Here is a 19,196-nt window from a genome sequence, read left to right as displayed (position 1 = left end):
GTCCTGGTTCTAAAAATCCGGGGGGAAAAATGACAGGGGATCCCCCGTATTTTTAAAACCAGCACCGGGCTCTGCGCCTGGTGCTGGTGCAAAAAATACGGGGGACAAAAAGAGTAGGGGTCCCCCGTATTTTATACACCAGCATCGGGCTCCACTAACTGGACAGATAATGCCACAGCCGGGGGTCACTTTTATACAGCGCCCTGCGGCCGTGGCATTAAATATCCAACTAGTCACCCCTGGCCGGGGTACCCTAGGGGAGTGGGGACCCCTTCAATCAAGGGGTCCCCCCCCAGCCACCCAAGGGCCAGGGGTGAAGCCCGAGGCTGTCCCCCCCCATCCAAGGGCTGCGGATGGGAGGCTGATAGCCTTGAGAAATGTGAAAGAATATTGTTTTTTCCAGTAGTACTACAAGTCCCAGCAATTCTCCCCCGCAAGCTGGTACTTGGAGAACCACAAGTACCAGCATGCGGGAGAAAAACGGGCCCGCAGGTACCTGTAGTACTACTGGAAAAAAATACCCAAATAAAACAGGAGACACACACCTTGAGAGTAAAACTTTATTACACACCTGCCGACACACACATACTTACCTATGTTGACACGCCGACTGCCACGTCTCCTGATCCGACGATCCGGGGTACCTGTGAATAAAATTATACTCACCTCAATCCAGTGTCCAGATATAAATCCACGTACTTGGCAAAAAAACAAACCGCATTTACCCGAACCACGGACTGAAAGGGGTCCCATGTTTACCCATCAGACCCCTTTCCCCGAATGCCGGGACACCACGTGACTGCTGTCACCGAGGTCCCTTCAGCCAATCAGCGAGCGCAACGTCCTGGCACTCTGCTGATTGGCTGGACGTCTGAGCTGTCAGACAGCGCCTCGCAAAGCCTCTCCATTATACTGAATGGTGGGAACTTTGCGTCAGTGGTGAGGTCACCCGCGGTCAGGTAACCCCACCGCTGACGGCAAAGTTCCCACCATTGAAAGTAATGGAGGGAGCTGTGCGATGCGCTGTCTGAGGTCACACGCGCACAGCCAATTAGGTGAGCGCCACGGAAGTAGCGCTTCCTGATTGGCTGAAGGGACCTCAGTGACAGGAGTCACGTGGGGTCCCGGCACATTCGGGGAAAGGGGTCCCATGTGTCAACATGGGACCCCTTTCAGTCCGGCATGGTTGGGTATGCGCTTTCTTTTTTTACCAAGTACGTGGATTATCTCCCGGACACTGGATCAGGTGAGTCAAATTTTTTTCACAGGTACCCCGGATCGTCGGAGACTGTGGCAGTCGGCGGGTCAACATAGGTAAGTATGTGTGTGTCGGCAGTTGTGTAATAAAGTTTTACTATCAAGGTGTGTGTCTCCTGTTTTTATTTGGATATTTTTTTCCAGTAGAACTACAGGTACCAGCAGGCCCGTTTTTCTCCCGCATGCTGGTACTTGTGGTTCTCCAAGTACCAGCTAGCGGGGGAGGCTTGCTGGGACTTGTAGTACTACTGGGAAAAAAACAATATTCTTTCACATTTCTCAAGGCTATCAGCCTCCCATCCGCAGCCCTTGGATGGGGGGGACAGCCTCGGGCTTCACCCCTGGCCCTTGGGTGGCTGGGGGGGGGACCCCTTGATTGAAGGGGTCCCCACTCCCCCAGGGTACCCCGGCCAGGGGTGACTAGTTGGATATTTAATGCCACGGCCGCAGGGCGCTGTATAAAAGTGACCCCCGGCTGTGGCATTATCTGTCCAGCTAGTGGAGCCCGATGCTGGTGTATAAAATACGGGGGACCCCTACTCTTTTTGTCCCCCGTATTTTTTGCACCAGGCGCAGAGCCCGGTGCTGGTTTTAAAAATACGGGGGATCCCTGTCAATTTTCCCCCCGGATTTTTAGAACCAGGACCAGCTCGAAGAGCCCGAGGTTGGTTATGCTTTGGAGGGGGGACCCCACGCCATTTTTTTTCCAGGTTTTTCCCGTTTTTAAAAAACCGGATCAAAATCCGTCAAATCGGCCGTTTTTTGGCCGCGGGACTGTCGAATCCGTTTTTTATTGCATATGGTCAATTTCGGCACCCACTTGCCGAAATTAGCCTGTCGAATTGTGTCGAGTTGAAAAACGGACGATAATTTGCCGCGATTCGCCGCTAATTGCATATTCCCCTATGCCAGGCAAGTGATTAAGGAAAGTGAACTGGAAATTGTTTATATTTGAGGATTACACTAAGGACAATTTTTGGTGTTTTTATTGATACATCCATTGTTCTATTTATTAGTACGACAGGTGATTGGATTATTGCACTTAAATATCATAATTTTGGAAAAGCTAGACCACAAATTGATGATTTTTTATCTGTGTTTTTAAGGAGAGAGAGACCTCCTTTGAGGTTTTAGCTACATTCATTTATTGAAGTGCAAAGTTTAACTATCGTATTTTTGCATGTCTCAATTGACATTCACAATGTTAACCTTATTGTTATTTTCAGGAGAAGGATTAGAAAATATTTTAAATTGAATGGCATATACTTTCTATGTATAAACTCTCTTTTTCTCTGTCTCCCTCTCTCTATATCTATCTATCTATCTATCTATCTATCTATCTATCTATCTATCTATCTATCTATCTATCTATCTATCTATCTATCTATCTATATCTCTATCAGTGCCATGCGGTGAGGTAAATGGCTGAGGAAGCACTGGCTAGTATCAGGACCAGATTTACACACAATGGGGTAAATTTACTAAGATTCGTGTTTTCCGGTTTCAGGTCAAAGTTCAATCACGAATGACATCGAAAGTGTAAAACTGCAACTTTTTGAATTGGTTACGACGGATTTACTAAGCTGTCGTATTCGGGTTTTTCTTTTGTTCCGATGTCGATGTCATTCGTGTTTTTATTTTTATTTTTACGGCAGTGATTAGCAAAACACTGCCGACTTTTTTACAATGAATCTCGGCCGGATCTGTGTGATCCGTGCTGGGGTTCATTTTTTTTTTTTTTTTTTTTAAATTAAACACTGTAAAATCCAAAAAAAAAAATTGCGTGGGGTCCCCCCTCCTAAGCATAACCAGCCTCGGGCTCTTTGAGCCGATCCTGGTTGCAAAAATATGGGGAAAAAAATGACAGGGGTTCCCCCATATTTAAGCAACCAGCATCGGCCTCTGCGCCTGGTCCTGGTTCCAAAAATACGGGGGACAAAAAGAGTAGGGGTCCCCCGTATTTCTAAAACCAGCACCGGGCTCCACTAGCTGGACAGATAATGCCACAGCCGGGGGTCACTTTGATATAGTGCCCTGCGGCCGTGGCATCAAAAATCCAACTAGTCACCCCTGGCCGGGGTACCCTGGGGGAGTGGGGACCCCTTCAATCAAGGGGTCCCCCCCCCAGCCACCCAAGGGCCAGGGGTGAAGCCCGAGGCTGTCCCCCCCCATCCAATGGGCTGCGGATGGGGAGGCTGATAGCCTTTTGTGATAATGAAAAGATATTGTTTTTAGTAGCAGTACTACAAGGCCCAGCAAGCCTCCCCCGCATGCTGGTACTTGGAGAACCACAAGTACCAGCATGCGGCGGAAAAACGGGCCCGCTGGTACCTGTAGTACTACTACTAAAAAAATACCAAAAAAAAGACAAGACACACACACCGTGAAAGTAAAGATTTATTACATACATGCACACAAACATACATACATACTTACCTTATGTTCACACGAGGGTCTGTCCTCTTCTCCAGTAGAATCCAAGGGGTACCTGTTGAATAAATTCTACTCACCAGATCCCGGGTCCCAGGGTCCTCGGGGCAACCATTTGTAATCCAGGTACTTGAATAAAATAACAAAACGGACACCCGAGCCACGAACTGAAAGGGGCCCCATGTTTTCACATGGGACTCCTTTCCCCGAATGCCAGAAACCCACTCTGACTGATGTCTAAGTGGGTTTCTTCAGCCAATCAGGGAGCGCTACGTTGTAGCACCCTCCTGATCGGCTGTGTGCTCCTGTCCTGAATGACAGGCGGCACACGGCAGTGTTACAATGTAGCGCCTATGCGCTCCATTGTAACCAATGGTGGGAACTTTCTGCTCAGCGGTGACGTCACTTTAGGTCAACCGCAGGGCAGAAAGTTCCCACCATTGGTTACAATGGAGCGCATAGGCGCTACATTGTAACACTGCCGTGTGCCGCCTGTCACTCAGTACAGGAGCACACAGCCGATCAGGAGAGTGCTACAACGTGGCGCTCCCTGATTGGCTGAAGAAACCCACTTAGACAGAAGTCAGAGTGGGTTTCTGGCATTCGGGGAAAGGAGTCCCATGTGAAAACATGGGGCCCCTTTCAGTTCGTGGCTCGTGTGTCCGTTTTTTTATTTTAATCAAGTACCTGGATTACAAATGGATTTGAAGAGGACCGATCTACACTGGATTTTGTGAGTATAATTTTTTCTACAGGTACCCCATGGATTCTACTGGACAAGAGGACCGACCTGCGTGTGAACATAAGGTAAGTATGTATGTATGTTTGTGTGCATGTATGTAATAAATCTTTACTATCAAGGTGTGTGTGTCTTGTGTTTATTTGGGTATTTTTTTAGTAATAGTACTACAGGTACCAGCGGGCCCGTTTTTCCGCCGCATGCTGGTACTTGTGGTTCTCCAAGTACCAGCATGCGGGGGAGGCTTGCTGGGACTTGTAGTACTGCTACTAAAAACAATATCTTTTCATTTACAACAAAGGCTATCAGCCCCCCCATCCGCAGCCCATTGGATGGGGGGGGACAGCCTCGGGCTTCACCCCTGGCCCTTGGGTGGCTGGGGGGGGGGACCCCTTGATTGAAGGGGTCCCCACTCCCCCAGGGTACCCCGGCCAGGGGTGACTAGTTGGATTTTTGATGCCACGGCCGCAGGGCACTATATAAAAGTGACCCCCGGCTGTGGCATTATCTGTCCAGCTAGTGGAGCCCGGTGATGGTTTTAAAAATACGGGGGACCCCTACTCTTTTTGTCCCCCGTATTTTTGGAACCAGGACCAGGCGCAGAGCCCGATGCTGGTTGCTTAAATATGGGGGAACCCCTGTCAATTTTTTCCCCATATTTCTGCAACCAGGATCGGCTCAAAGAGCCCGAGGCTGGTTATGCTTAGGAGGGGGGACCCCACGCAATTTTTTTGGGGGAAAAAAACCACTTTCCCACCCCTTCCCACTGATAGACATGCACGGATCTCATGGATCCCTGCATGCCTATGCAATCACGAATATAAAAAGCAGGTCTGCTTTTTTTTAGCACTTTTTTGCGATTTGTAATTTTTCACGGCAGTGTTTTCCTCTTTGGAGATTTGCACTTTTTAGTAAATGACCGAGTTCTACTAATTTGCTGGTGTATTTTGACCGATGGTGTATTCATTCGTATTTTTTTACAACTACTTCCAAAAAAATACGAATGCCCTCATCTCTGCCGTGATTTGAGTTTAGTAAATTACCGAGATGACACTTTGAAGAAAAAACGGCATCTCGGTCAAAATCGAGACCTTAGTAAATTTACCCCAATATATGAGTCCAAGGTTTCATGTGGGCATTAAACACAGGTGCAGCAGTATTAACTAATGGAAATGTGGTGAGTGTTAATCAGAGATGTGCGGAAAAGGTAGGCAGGTCATAGACTTTTTACTCCAGAGTTTTGACTATAAAAATGATTAGAATAATACAAAGAAGATAATTCTAATATAGTCTTTGTCTTTTTCATATCCTTTATATAGTCAAAACTCGGGGTATATATATTAGTATGACTGCCTCATACCATTGAAAAATAATATATATATATACTGTAAATATATATATATATATATATGTGTGTATAGATAGATAAATAGATAGATACGTATATATTGGAGATATGCTACGATTTCTACAACAGAACTATTAGAAAACTACTACATTACTATACTTTTAAGCATCTTTTTAAGGACAAATTGGAAGTTGCACTCTGTTTTCAATGCTCACCCATCAGCACGAGGCATCGATCTAATACTTCGCACACTCTGGGCATCATAATTTGAACCAATACTTTTGCCATCTTCTCCTTTTCCAGGCTGCTGACCAGTTTTTTTGTCAGGGGTGCTAAAAAAAATGAGTTGACAAGTGATTATAATGGGGGCATTTGATAAAAGAAAAACTATTAATCCAGTACTACGAAGCTATATTTCAGATCTAGGGAACCTGGCAGATTGTAATAACTGCATGATATGCAAATATGTGGCACAATATGGAGATGAGTGATACTTATATAATCTAGACTAGAATTAAGGTTATAGTGTGTACACACAGGCGTAGACCAGGGTTCAAGCAAATCTTTCAGCATGCCCAATTATGATCTTATACATTTTTATAGGTTCATTATCTGGTATCATGACCATTCAGCCTCACAATCTGAAATCCTGAACTACTTGCATGAAATCAGCTGCAAAATAGCAGCAAGCGGGTAGTTTGAGTGGCACAATGCTTGATGCACTTAAACATTAACATACAGCAAGATCAGTTCATTGTCACCAGCAACCTACGCAGTGTGTACTAGATATGAGAAAGTTTCATATTAGCATGTTCTCACATGTGGACGAAATGTACTAAACGTAAAATGCAACCAAAAACGTCCATTTTTGGAATCTGCCCACATTTCCTACACGTAGTTAGCTCCGGAATGTGATACACTCTTGGATGTGATGGGTAATGACAGCGTTTGCTAGATTACCCTATAAAAGCCTATAGGTTTCTTTCCGCATTTTATACTCAGAGGGATCTAATCAAGTCCCTCCCAGCATCCCCTGTGGCCGCTGCGTCCCTCTGTGCATGTGCAGAAGGGCTCCCGGGTCCTAAACCCGGAAGTCCTTCTATCAGACGGGACAACTCTCATTGTGAGGGCTGTCCTTTGTGATTTACAGCGCATTTCTAACTACTGTATATACCCCAAAGGTATACACGAAATGTTTGGCGGGAATGAAATACAGCACACTATTAAGGAAAGTGCTACACCATACACAACTATAGATATTACCTAAAACACTAGGATGGGTTTTCTGCAGAAAAAGTGAAGCGTTTGAATGGCATATATTTCTTCATACTGTACTTTGAAATACAGTTGTATCCTCATAAATCTTGCTGAAGTCACATCAAATAGCCCCACTTTGCGCGCCAGGTCGCTAGAATCTTCTAGCGTCAGGTGTCTTTTACTTGGATGCACGAGGAGACTGTGCTGATTAAATTGATATATGACACTTGTACATTATATCTCTATACTGAGAGGGAGATGTACTAAGCAGTGATAAGAGTGGAGAAGTGAGCCAATGGAGATGTTGCCCATGACAACCAATCAGCTGCTCTGCCGGACCTAGGCATAGGCAAACTAGGCAAATGCCTAGGGCATTTGGTATGCCTAGGGGCACAAGCAGCTTCTGCTGATTAAAATGATGTGCGGCATGCCTATATTCTGTGTGTGACTGCGGTTGTATCTGCATATGAAATGCTACGTTACAGTGTATTCCTGGAAATCACTGTAACGTAGCATTTCGTATGCAGATACAGTCACAGTCTCACACAGAATATAGGCATGTCGCACATCATTTTAATCAGCAGAAGCTGCTTGTGCATCCTAGCCACATAGTAATGCAAATCTTGCCTAGGGCATCATATTAGTTAAGGCCGGCTCTGCTGCTCTGTCTAATTTTTTAATGCTCACTTTTCCACTCTTTTCACTGCTTAGTACATCTCCTCCTGAGTCTCTGAATCTTTACACGAAGTGCTACAATTTAGCAACCGCAGCTTTTTTCAATACAAGTTATGTTCTATTCCATATACAGACTCAGTCGCACACAATATACCAGTGATATATCAAATAAATTAGCACAGTCTCCTCGTGTGTCTTAGTCACAGTGTTGCGAATAAGATGAATTTTCGGAAAATAAAGACGCTCAACTTTAGCAGGGTTGCACGGGACTGGGTGGCTCACTCATGCCAGGCATCTCGCTCTGCATAATGTATTTAGACTGGAAGCATGAAAACACAGAGCGGAACTAGCGGCGGTACAGCTGGTGCTATTAAGGGGCCCACAGCTGGCAGCTTTACACATGGTCAAACAGACTTTTAGTGCACCGCTGACCCGCTCTGTGGGCCATGACAAGAGGTCAGGAGAAAGGGCCTCCCCTTTAATCTCTTCCCAGCCTCTGCCTCCTGAGTTACTGCCAGGGACTGGTTGGAGGCTGTTGCTGAATGGAAGGCAGTGCCGCCAGGGATGACGTTCGCGGCCAGACGAATAGGAGGAACAGCTAATGCCTCCCACTGTCTTCATTACCACTGCTTCTCCAGTCACCCACTATCTCCCCAGTCACCCACTATCTCCTTGTCACCCTTTTCTTTGTCACCCAATATATCCTTGTCACCCTCTCCATTACCCTCTATCTTCTTGTTACCCTCTCCCTGTCACCCCTAGCTCCCCAGTCATCCATTACTTCTGTGTTACCCATAGTCTTCCTGTCAACCACTATCTCTGCCACCCCTATCTCCCCAGTCAACCACTATCTCCATGTTACCTACAATCTCCCTGTCACCCACTATCTCCATTACCTATCTCCATTACCCCTGCCTCCACAGTCACCCACCATTTTCCTGTCACCCACTAACTCACTGTTACCCACTGTCTGTCAACCAGTAGCTCCCTTTCACCCTCTCCCTGTCACCCCTGCCTATCCCTGTCACTATCTGCCACTCCCAGCCACCTCTACCTGTAACCCACTGACCCACAGTCACCACTGCATTTCCGTAACTTCACAGTCTCTCCCGTTGTCACCCACAACCTCTCCTATTGACACCCACTGTTTCTCCCCAGTCACCCACTGCATCTCCCGTAGGGTGGAGGAGGGGGGCCCATTGCATATTTTTGCACCTGGATCCACCATTCTTAAGTTCTGCCACTGTGAGGACACATCTGTGTACAAGCATTTATATAAATAAGCTCTGTAGAAAACTAGTCCCTTGCTGCCTTCATATTCTACAACGGGTTAGGTATGGGATCCCTCCTGTCGGGATACCTGCGGTCAAATGACCGACACCAGCATCCTGACATTGAGAATGCCGACAGGGGACTGGGTAATTATTTTGACCTTCCCTGTCCCCTACCCTAACTAGGCTAAGGCTAAGATTCAGGGGGTGGTGGCTCTGGCTAAGACTCTGGGGCTGGCGGCTAGGGCTAAGACTCCGGGGGTGAAGACTATGCTATGGCTACCCCCTCTTGTGCCTCATCTAACCCTAACAGTGACCCCTATACTTAACCTTTGTTTTTTTTGCGGTCGGGGTACTGGCGCCAGGATTCTGAGTGGTGTAGGGATGACTGACAGCATCCCAACTGCCAGGATGTTAAACGCATACTTCTACAACATGTGGTCTTTCTAGGAAATTGTGGAAATCACTCCAATTTTCAATTCTTACCCATTAGTACGAGGCATTGATCTAATACTCCGCAGACTCTGGGTATCGTAATTTGAACGAATGCTTTTTCCATCTTCTCCTTTAGCAGCTTTTTTGTCAGGAGTACTACAAAAAATGAGGTAGTGTGCAAATATAATAAGGGATACTTGACAGAAAAGCACTATGAGTTATCATTTAAGTAATATTGAGCTATGTTAGAAATGTAAAGCACTTGGTAGAATTGAATAAATGCATGATATTATGCAAATAGGTGGTGTGTTCAAGAGAGAACAGGCTTACAGTGACTAAACATAGGCAGATCCTGCTGCTTGGGTTAGCAACTGAACAGCAGAATCTGTACTCACTTTGGAGACACATGCGCATGCCCAAACTGGATAAGATCCTGACATTTGCCTTTTCAGCCAAGGGTTTTTGGTCAAAGAATGTGTGCACTCTGGCCTATACAGGTCAGCTGCCAACTTCAATTGTAATCCTTAATTTGTCAGGCATAGCATTTTTTTCCCTTTCTTTCAAATATTTTTATCAGCTTAATACAAAAATACTTCCAATGACCTTTGTTACATGAATAACAATGATGTGCGGATACAAACAATACAAAGCAAATAATCAACATGCATAATATGTAAATCAGAACCAGAACAGGACATAAGATGTAGGACATGCTTTTTCCCTTTTTTTTTAAATTCTAGTTTTACTTAGCTGATTGCTATAATTGCACAAATTTAGATGTTGCTTGATAGCATCACTGCCATAGAAACAGAAAACTGATGTGAATTGAGAGTAATAGTGGCAAGAAAAGAGTTAATAGGATCATTATCTGTCATCGCTGTCAAGTTGGTGCCAAAAAAATGGAGGCTTCAGCAGAAACCAGCGGTAAGTGCCCTCATTGCGGTGGCATGTAAGCGTTAGCCCATTGTTCTGGGTACTTTTCCTGGAACCTATGGGTAAACACCCGTTAGCCACAATTTTACCGCGCGAGGAAAAGGTGTTGTAATTGAATAGCCTCAGGCATAAAATATTGAGGCTATCAGCCTTTTTCTCACACAGTAAATTAAGGAGGCTGACTGAATCCGGTCCTTAGACTATAGTTGTGGCTTGTCCTACTTCTTAGTTGTGGTTTGTCCTACTTCTTTCTAGCCCTGGAATGAGGACAAGTGCTCCGGGCATCTATATTTTACTTTATTGTCAGTGGTTCCTAAAATAACAATTTGGTTGCCTATAAGCAGAATGAGCAGGATGGAAGATCTTATAGCCATTGGCCAACATCAATGAATAAAGCACCTTAAAATAAGAATTTACTTACCGATAATTCTATTTCTCATAGTCCGTAGTGGATGCTGGGGACTCCGTAAGGACCATGGGGAATAGCGGCTCCGCAGGAGACTGGGCACATCTAAAGAAAGCTTTAGGACTATCTGGTGTGCACTGGCTCCTCCCCCTATGACCCTCCTCCAAGCCTCAGTTAGGATACTGTGCCCGGCCACTGGAGGCACAAAAGGAGGCTGTATATGCAGTACCCCTTTTACAAACGTCTGAACTTCAGGGACTGAAGCTAGTTCTTTTTGGAAGAAACTTGACAGGGCCGAAATTTGAACCTTAATGGACCCCAATTTCAGGCCCATAGACACTCCTGTTTGCAGGAAATGTAGGAATCGACCCAGTTGAATTTCCTCCGTCGGGCCTTACTGGCCTCGCACCACGCAACATATTTTCGCCAATTGCGGTGATAATGTTTTTGCGGTTACATCCTTCCTGGCTTTGATCAGGATAGGGATGACTTCATCCGGAATGCCTTTTTTCCTTCAGGATCCGGCGTTCAACCGCCATGCCGTCAAACGCAGCCGCGGTAAGTCTTGGAACAGACAGGGTCCTTGCTGGAGCAGGTCCCTTCTTAGAGGTAGAGGCCACGGATCCTCCGTGAGCATCTCTTGAAGTTCCGGTTACCAAGTCCTTCTTGGCCAATCCGGAACCACGAATATAGTGCTTACTCCTCTCCATCTTATCAATCTCAGTACCTTGGGTATGAGAGGCAGAGGAGGGAACACATACCCTGACTGGTACACCCACGGTGTTACCAGAGCGTCTACAGCTTATTGCCTGAGGGTCCCTGGACCTGGCGCAATACCTGTCGAGTTTTTAATCATGTGGAAGACTTCTGGGTGAAGTCCCCACTCTCCCGGGTGGAGGTCGTGCTGAGGAAGTCTGCTTCCCAGTTGTCCACTCCCGGAATGAATACTGCTGACAGTGCTATCACATGATTTTCCGCCCAGCGAAGAATCCTTGCAGCTTCTGCCATTGCCCTCCTGCTTCTTGTGCCACCCTGTCTGTTTACGTGGGTGACTGCCGTGATGTTGTCCGACTGGATCAACACCGGCTGACCTTGAAGCAGAGGTCTTGCTAAGCTTAGAGCATTGTAAATGTCCCTTAGCTTCAGGATATTTATGTGAAGTGATGTCTCCAGGCTTGACCATAAGCCCTGGATATTCCTTCCCTGTGTGACTGCTCCCCAGCCTCGCAGGCTGGCATCCGTGGTCACCAGGACCCAGTCCTGAATGCCTAATCTGCGGCCCTCTAGAAGATGAGCACTCTGCAACCACCACAGGAGGGACACCCTTGTCCTTGGTGACAGGGTTATCCGCTGATGCATCTGAAGATGCGATCCGGACCATTTGTCCAGCAGGTCCCACTGGAAAGTTCTTGCGTGGAATCTGCCGAATGGGATTGCTTCGTAGGAAGCCACCATTTTACCCAGAACCCTTGTGCATTGATGCACTGAGACTTGGCTCGGTTTTAGGAGGTTCCTGACTAGCTCGGATAACTCCCTGGCTTTCTCCTCCGGGAGAAACACCTTTTTCTGGACTGTGTCCAGGATCATCCCTAGGAACAGAAGACACGTCGTCGGAACCAGGTGCGATTTTGGAATATTGAGAATCCAATCGTGCTGCCGCAACACTACCTGAGATAGTGCTACACCGACCTCCAACTGTTCCCTGGATCTTACCCTTATCAGGGAATTGTCCAGGAAGGGATAACTAAAATTCACTTCCTTCGAAGGAATATCATCATTTCGGCCATTACCTTGGTAAAGACCCGGGGTGCCGTGTACCATCCATACGGCAGCGTCTGAACTGATAGTGACAGTTCTGTACCATAAACCTGAGGTACCCTTGGTGAGAAGGGTAAATTTTGACATGAAGGTAAGCATCCTTGATGTCCCGAGACATCATGTAGTCCCCTTCTTCCAGGTTCGCAATCACTGCTCTGAGTGACTCAATCTTGAATTTGAACCTCTGTACGTAAGTGTTCAAAGATTTTAGATTTAGAATCGGTCTCACCGAGCCGTCCGGCTTCGGTACCACAACAGTGTGGAATAATACCCCGTTCCCTGTTGCAGGAGGGGTATCTTGATTATCACCTGCTGGGAATACAGCTTGTGAATGGCTTCCAAAACTGTCTCCCTGTCAGAAGGAGACATCGGTAAAGCCGACTTTAGGAAACGGCGAGGGGGAGATGTCTCGAATTCTAATTTGTACCCCGGAGATATCACCTGAAGGATCCAGGGGTCTACTTGCGAGTGAGCCCACTGCGCGCTGAAATTCATTGAGACGGGCCCCCCACCGTGCCTGATTCTGCTTGTAAAGCCCCAGCGTATACTGAGGGCTTGGCAGAGGCGGGAGAGGGTTTCTGTTCCTGGGAACTGGCTGATTTCTGCAGCCTTTTTCCTCTCCCTCTGTCACGGGGCAGAAATGAGGAACCTTTTGCCCGCTTGTCCACGAAAAGACTGCGCCTGATAATACGGCGTCTTCTCATGTTGAGAGGCGACCTGGGGTACAAACGTGGAATTCCCAGCTGTTGCCGTGGCCACCAGGTCTGAAAGACCGACCCCAAATAACTCCTCCCTTAATAAAGCAATACTTCCAAATGCCGTTTGGAATACGCATCACCTGACCACTGACGTGTCCATAACCCTCTACTGGTAGAAATGGACAACGCGCTTAGACTTGATGCCAGTCGGCAAATATTCCGCTGTGCATCACGCATATATAAAATTGCATCTTTTAAATGCTCTATAGGCAAAAATATACTGTCCCTATCTAGGGTATCAATATTTTCAGTCAGGGAATCCGACCACGCCAACCCAGCACTGCACATCCAGGCTGAGGCGATTGCTGGTCGCAGTATAACACCAGTATGTGTGTAAATACCTTTTAGGATACCCTCCTGCTTTCTATCAGCAGGATCCTTAAGGGCGGCCATCTCAGGCGAAGGTAGAGCCCTTACAAGCGTGTGAGCGCTTTATCCCCCCTAGGGGGTGTTTCCCAACGCACCCTAACCTCTGGCGGGAAAGGATATAATGCCAATAACATTTTAGAAATTATCCGTTGTTATCGGGGGAAACCCACGCATCATCACACACCTCATTTAATTTCTCAGATTCAGGAAAACTACAGGTAGTTTTTCCTCACCGAACATAATACCCCTTTTTTGGTGGTACTCGTATTATCAGAAATGTGTAAAACATTTTTCATTGCCTCAATCATGTAACGTGTGGCCCTACTGGAAGTCACATTCGTCTCTTCACCGTCGACACTGGAGTCAGTATCCGTGTCGGCGTCTATATCTGCCATCTGAGGTAACGGGCGCTTTAGAGCCCCTGACGGCCTATGAGACGTCTGGACAGGCACAAGCTGAGTAGCCGGCTGTCTCATGTCAACCACTGTCTTTTATACAGAGCTGACACTGTCACGTAATTCCTTCCAACAGTTCATCCACTCAGGTGTCGACCCCCTAGGGGGTGACATCACTATTACAGGCAATCTGCTCCGTCTCCACATCATTTTTCTCCTCATACATGTCGACACAAAAGTACCGACATACAGCACACACACAGGGAATGCTCTGATAGAGGACAGGACCCCACTAGCCCTTTGGGGAGACAGAGGGAGAGTTTGCCAGCACACACCAGAGCGCTATATATATACAGGGATAACCTTATATAAGTGTTTTTCCCCTTATAGCTGCTGTATAGTTAATACTGTGCCTAATTAGTGCCCCCTCTCTTTTTTTTAACCCTTTCTGTAGTGTAGTGACTGCAGGGGAGAGACAGGGAGCTTCCCTCCAACGGAGCTGTGAGGGAAAATGGCACCAGTGTGCTGAGGAGATAGGCTCCGCCCCTTTTTCGCTGACTTTTCTCCTGCTTTTTTATGGATTCTGGCAGGGGTTAAATGCATCCATATAGCCCAGGAGCTATATGTGATGCATTTGTTTTGCCATCCAAGGTGTTTTTATTGCGTCTCAGGGCGCCCCCCCCCCAGCGCCCTGCACCCTCAGTGACCGAAGTGTGAAGTGTGCTGAGAGCAATGGCGCACAGCTGCAGTGCTGTGCGCTACCTTGTTGAAGACAGGACGTCTTCTGCCGCCGATTTTCCGGACCTCTTCTGCCTTCTGGCTCTGTAAGGGGGCCGGCGGCGCGGCTCTGGGACCCATCCAAGCTGGGCCTGTGATCGTACCTCTGGAGCTAATGTCCAGTAGCCTAAGAAGCCCAATCCACTCTGCACGCAGGTGAGTTCGCTTCTTCTCCCCTTAGTCCCTCGATGCAGTGAGCCTGTTGCCAGCAGGTCTCACTGAAAATAAAAAACCTAATCTAAAACTTTCACTAAGAAGCTCAGGAGAGCCCCTAGTGTGCACCCTTCTCGTTCGGGCACAGAGATCTAACTGAGGCTTGGAGGAGGGTCATAGGGGGAGGAGCCAGTGCACACCAGATAGTCCTAAAGCTTTCTTTAGATGTGCCCAGTCTCCTGCGGAGCCGCTATTCCCCATGGTCCTTACGGAGTCCCCAGCATCCACTTAGGACGTTAGAGAAAACTCATTGGTAAAATCAATTGGTTTGCATGAAAAGATATTTTAAACTGTGAATACAGTCAGCAAAGGGGCAATTCTAAGGGCAATACGGTTTGTTTTCTGTCCTTTGTGCTGGTACCACTTGTATTAATGCATTATGGACAAATGAAAATATAGTATACCACAGTATTGATGAAATATGTGCAGTCCTGGTTATGAAATAAATCCACAAAGGCCTGAGAATACAGTATTACAGGAATACAGTAGCAGCAGACTTGCTGATTATCACTGTTCCTATTAGAACATTTGATATTGGCATCATTTTGAATAACATTATTTTATATAGCTCAAACTGTATCCGTTTGGATGGTCGACCATGTCATTAGGTCGACCACTATTGGTCAACATTGACATGGTCGACATGGACACATAGTCGACACATGAAAATGGTCGACACATGAAAAAAGTCAACATGAGTATTTCACATTTTCTTTCTTTTGGGGAACTTTTCAATACTTTACGATCCACGTGGACTACGATTGGGAACGGTAATCCTTGCCCGAAGCATGGTGAGCGAAGCGAGCTATGCGAGGGGACGCGGTGCACTAATTGGGGTTCCCCGTCACTTTACACAGAAAACGACACCAAAGTAAAAAAACTCACGTCGACCTTTTCATGCGTCGACCTTTCATGTGTCAACCATTTGTCCATGTCGACCATGCCAATGTCGACCAATAGTGGTCGACCTAATGACTGTCGTCCATAACACGGTCGACCATTCATACCGGAACCAGCTCAAACACAGTGGAGGCAGCAAAGGAAAAGGTAACTAGCGCACAAGAGCAACCCCCCTAAATAAGAGCCTGCTACAGTAAGTCTTGCTGCTTGATAATATAATTATCCAATCATATTCTTCCAGCTGATTCATTTTACATTCACATAAGTGCCAATAGCTTTTCTGTCAAGTGGATTCAAACTATTTTACCACTAAACCTGCACAACCACCTAGTAAATTATTGCCACCTGTAGCAGCCATTAGCCAGGGGGGAGGGGCGCCTAACATCTTTTACGCAGGTAGTAATGCAACTTTTAGGGGAAATTTACACAAAAAGTATGGCTCTGTTGTACACCAAGAAAATTGGTCTTAACATTTTCTTTTGTTGTGTAATACAGCCTGAAGGAAAACCATATAATAATATATACAACTATGGCCCTCATTCCGAGTTGTTCGCTCGCAAGCTGCTTTTAGCAGCATTGCACACGCTAAGCCACCGCCTACTGGGAGTGAATCTTAGCTTAGCAAAATTGCGAACGAAAGATACGCAATATTGCGAAAAGATTTATCTGTGCAGTTTCTGAGTAGCTCGAGACTTACTCTTCCAGTGCGATTAGTTTAGTGCTTGTCGTTCCTGGTTTGACGTCACAAACACACCCAGCGTTCGCCCAGACACTCCTCCGTTTCTCCAGCCACTCCCGCGTTTTTCCCAGAAACGGTAGCGTTTTTTCACACACTCCCATAAAACGGCCAGTTTCCGCCCAGAAACACCCACTTCCTGTCAATCACATTACGATCACCAGAACTAAGAAAAAACCTCGTAATGCCGTGAGTAAAATACAGGTTGAGTATCCCATATCCAAATATTCCGAAATACGGAATATTCCGAAATACAGACTTTTTTGAGTGAGAGTGAGAAAGTGAAACCTTTGTTTTTTGATGGCTCAATGTACACAAACTTTGTTTAATACACAAATTTATTAAAAATATTGTATTAAATGACCTTCAGGCTGTGTGTATAAGGTGTATATGAAACATAAATGCATTCTGTGCTTAGATTTAGGTCCCGTCACCATGATATCTCATTATGCTATGCAATTATTCCAAAATACGGAAAAATCCCATATCCAAAATACCTCTGGTCCCAAGCATTTTGGATAAGGGATACTCAACCTGTACCAGCTTCTTAGCAAATTTACTTGGCGCAGTCGCAGTGCGAATATTGCACATGCGCAATTAGCAGAAAATCGCTGCAATGCGAAGAAAATTACCGAGCGAACAACTCGGAATGAGGGCCAATGTCTGAGACTTACAGTTTCCCGCTGCTCTCAGAAGCTTCTGCAGGCACTGGGGTATTTTCTTGTATGTCAATGCTGGGTTTTTCAACCTCTGTTTTAGCGGACACTGTAGAATCACAAAACCACAAAGACATAAAATAGTTTATTTATGGCCTCTTATTGTTGAATAAATAAGCAGTGTGATGCTGAAAGGCTAGTGTTTTCCAAATAATGTACTAACACCTATGGCATTGTCTTGACAGTGGCAGCTGCTTATGGCCTTTTGTTAAAGAAAATCATGAGTCACTAATCAGATCTTTTTAATGTAAGACACTTGGCATTTACTCTTTAGTCATCAGTTTATTATGGTGATAGATGATGGATCGACAGTCAGTAGGTCAACACCATATTATAGACAGTCAAAAGGTCGACATGTACAAAAGGTAAAACAAGGTCAAAAAGGTCGACATGTAAAAGGTTGACAGGTTGAAAAGGTTGACAGGTTCTAAAGGTCGACATGTAAAAGGTAGACAGCACATAAAAATAACAGGTACAGAAGGTCGATTTGGGGTTTTTACTGTACATGTTTTTTCAACTGTTTCTTAGGGGTATATTCAATAAGAGTCGGAAACTGCCGTCTTGTCGGAAAGACGGCAGTTTCCGACTGGAATAGGTCAGAAGGGATTCCGACCTATTCAATACGGGCAAATTTTTTCCGACTTGTCGGCATGCTGTCAGAAAGCAGGTGGATCGGCAGAATACCAATCGATCCGCATGCTGCTGTCGGAAACGGGGCCAAATCTGACAGGTTTTGGCCCCCTTTCCGACAAACTCAATCCGACTTGAAAACAAGTCGGATTGAGGTGAGGAGACGGGGAGTGGTGCGGTGGGCTACGGGGATCGGAGATGAGAGGTACCTTGACGGCCATCCCCCGGCCAGGCACCTCTCTCCCTGCAGTGCCTCCTCCGCCGCCGCAGACATCACCCCCGCTGCCAACTCCGGCGCCGATCTCAGCTCCCCCACCGGCTGCCACACTGTTCCCCCCGGCGGCTGCCGCTCACTGTTCCCCCCACCGCTGCTGTCAGCGCACCCGGCAGGACAAGACACAGGGAACGGCCAAATCCGACAGTCGGGTCCATTCCGACAACTGCATGTCCGAATGGACCCGACTCTTATTGAATATACCCCTAAATCTACTATCTATTACCTTTAGTAACCACCTTGCTGGAAGCGTGGCGAACAGAGCGAGCTTGTGAGGGTACATTTTACATTTTTACAAAAAATGTAATGCCCCATATACTATACCTTTTCTGCTTTTCTAGTTTTATATGAGACATCGGACCTGCTTTAGAGATGAACGCGATCTGCAAGCAAGATCTGCATCCATCTCCGCACATGCTAGGGGCCGCCCAGCATGTGTGGTGCTACCTCCCGATTCATCCGCCTGGCTGTACTGTCAGGTGGTCGGCCGCCATTTTTTTAATTGGAGCGGCTGCGTGTGACATCATGCATCCGCCCCAATAACGCTCCCGGAACACCCCCATTCGGCCCGCCTCACCCGCGAAACGCCGCTGTCAATCACCTTGTGGGCATCATTCAGCTTGGATCATAGATCTCCGAAAATCACAAACTTTTTTGGGGAGATCTGCACATGCACTCCGGCCATACGCACTGCAGTCGCATCCTGGAAGGCCATGGGGTGGGCGGAGAAGGACCGTTGCGGGGGAGTGGTCCAGCTACCGCAGACGTGGCCATACCATTTTCGGGGTGGCTGCGTGATGACAGCCATGGTGCGTATGCTTTTCATTACTGATACTGAATAGGGTGCGTTGTACTCTAT

The 19,196-nt window shown here is 46.6% G+C and overlaps 1 protein-coding gene across 4 annotated transcripts in view; it reads right to left on the bottom strand.

Moving 5' to 3' along the window:
• Positions 1 to 19,196, bottom strand: part of SYTL5 (synaptotagmin like 5) — a 513,325-nt gene that overhangs the window by 208,543 nt on the left and 285,586 nt on the right. For all 4 annotated transcript variants that reach the window (XM_063955564.1, XM_063955566.1, XM_063955567.1 and 1 more), the window contains 3 exons: positions 17,392 to 17,482; positions 9,464 to 9,568; positions 5,990 to 6,106 (listed from right to left, as the gene is read on the bottom strand). In XM_063955564.1, coding sequence (XP_063811634.1) covers positions 5,990 to 6,106; positions 9,464 to 9,568; positions 17,392 to 17,482 — 313 coding nt within the window. The remainder of the gene's footprint in view (positions 1 to 5,989; positions 6,107 to 9,463; positions 9,569 to 17,391; positions 17,483 to 19,196) is intronic.

This window comes from Pseudophryne corroboree, chromosome 2, assembly GCF_028390025.1.
Source record: "Pseudophryne corroboree isolate aPseCor3 chromosome 2, aPseCor3.hap2, whole genome shotgun sequence".
Lineage (NCBI taxonomy): Eukaryota > Metazoa > Chordata > Amphibia > Anura > Myobatrachidae > Pseudophryne > Pseudophryne corroboree.
Note: the sequence above shows the minus strand (reverse complement) of the source record. Positions and strands in the feature narration are given on the sequence as shown.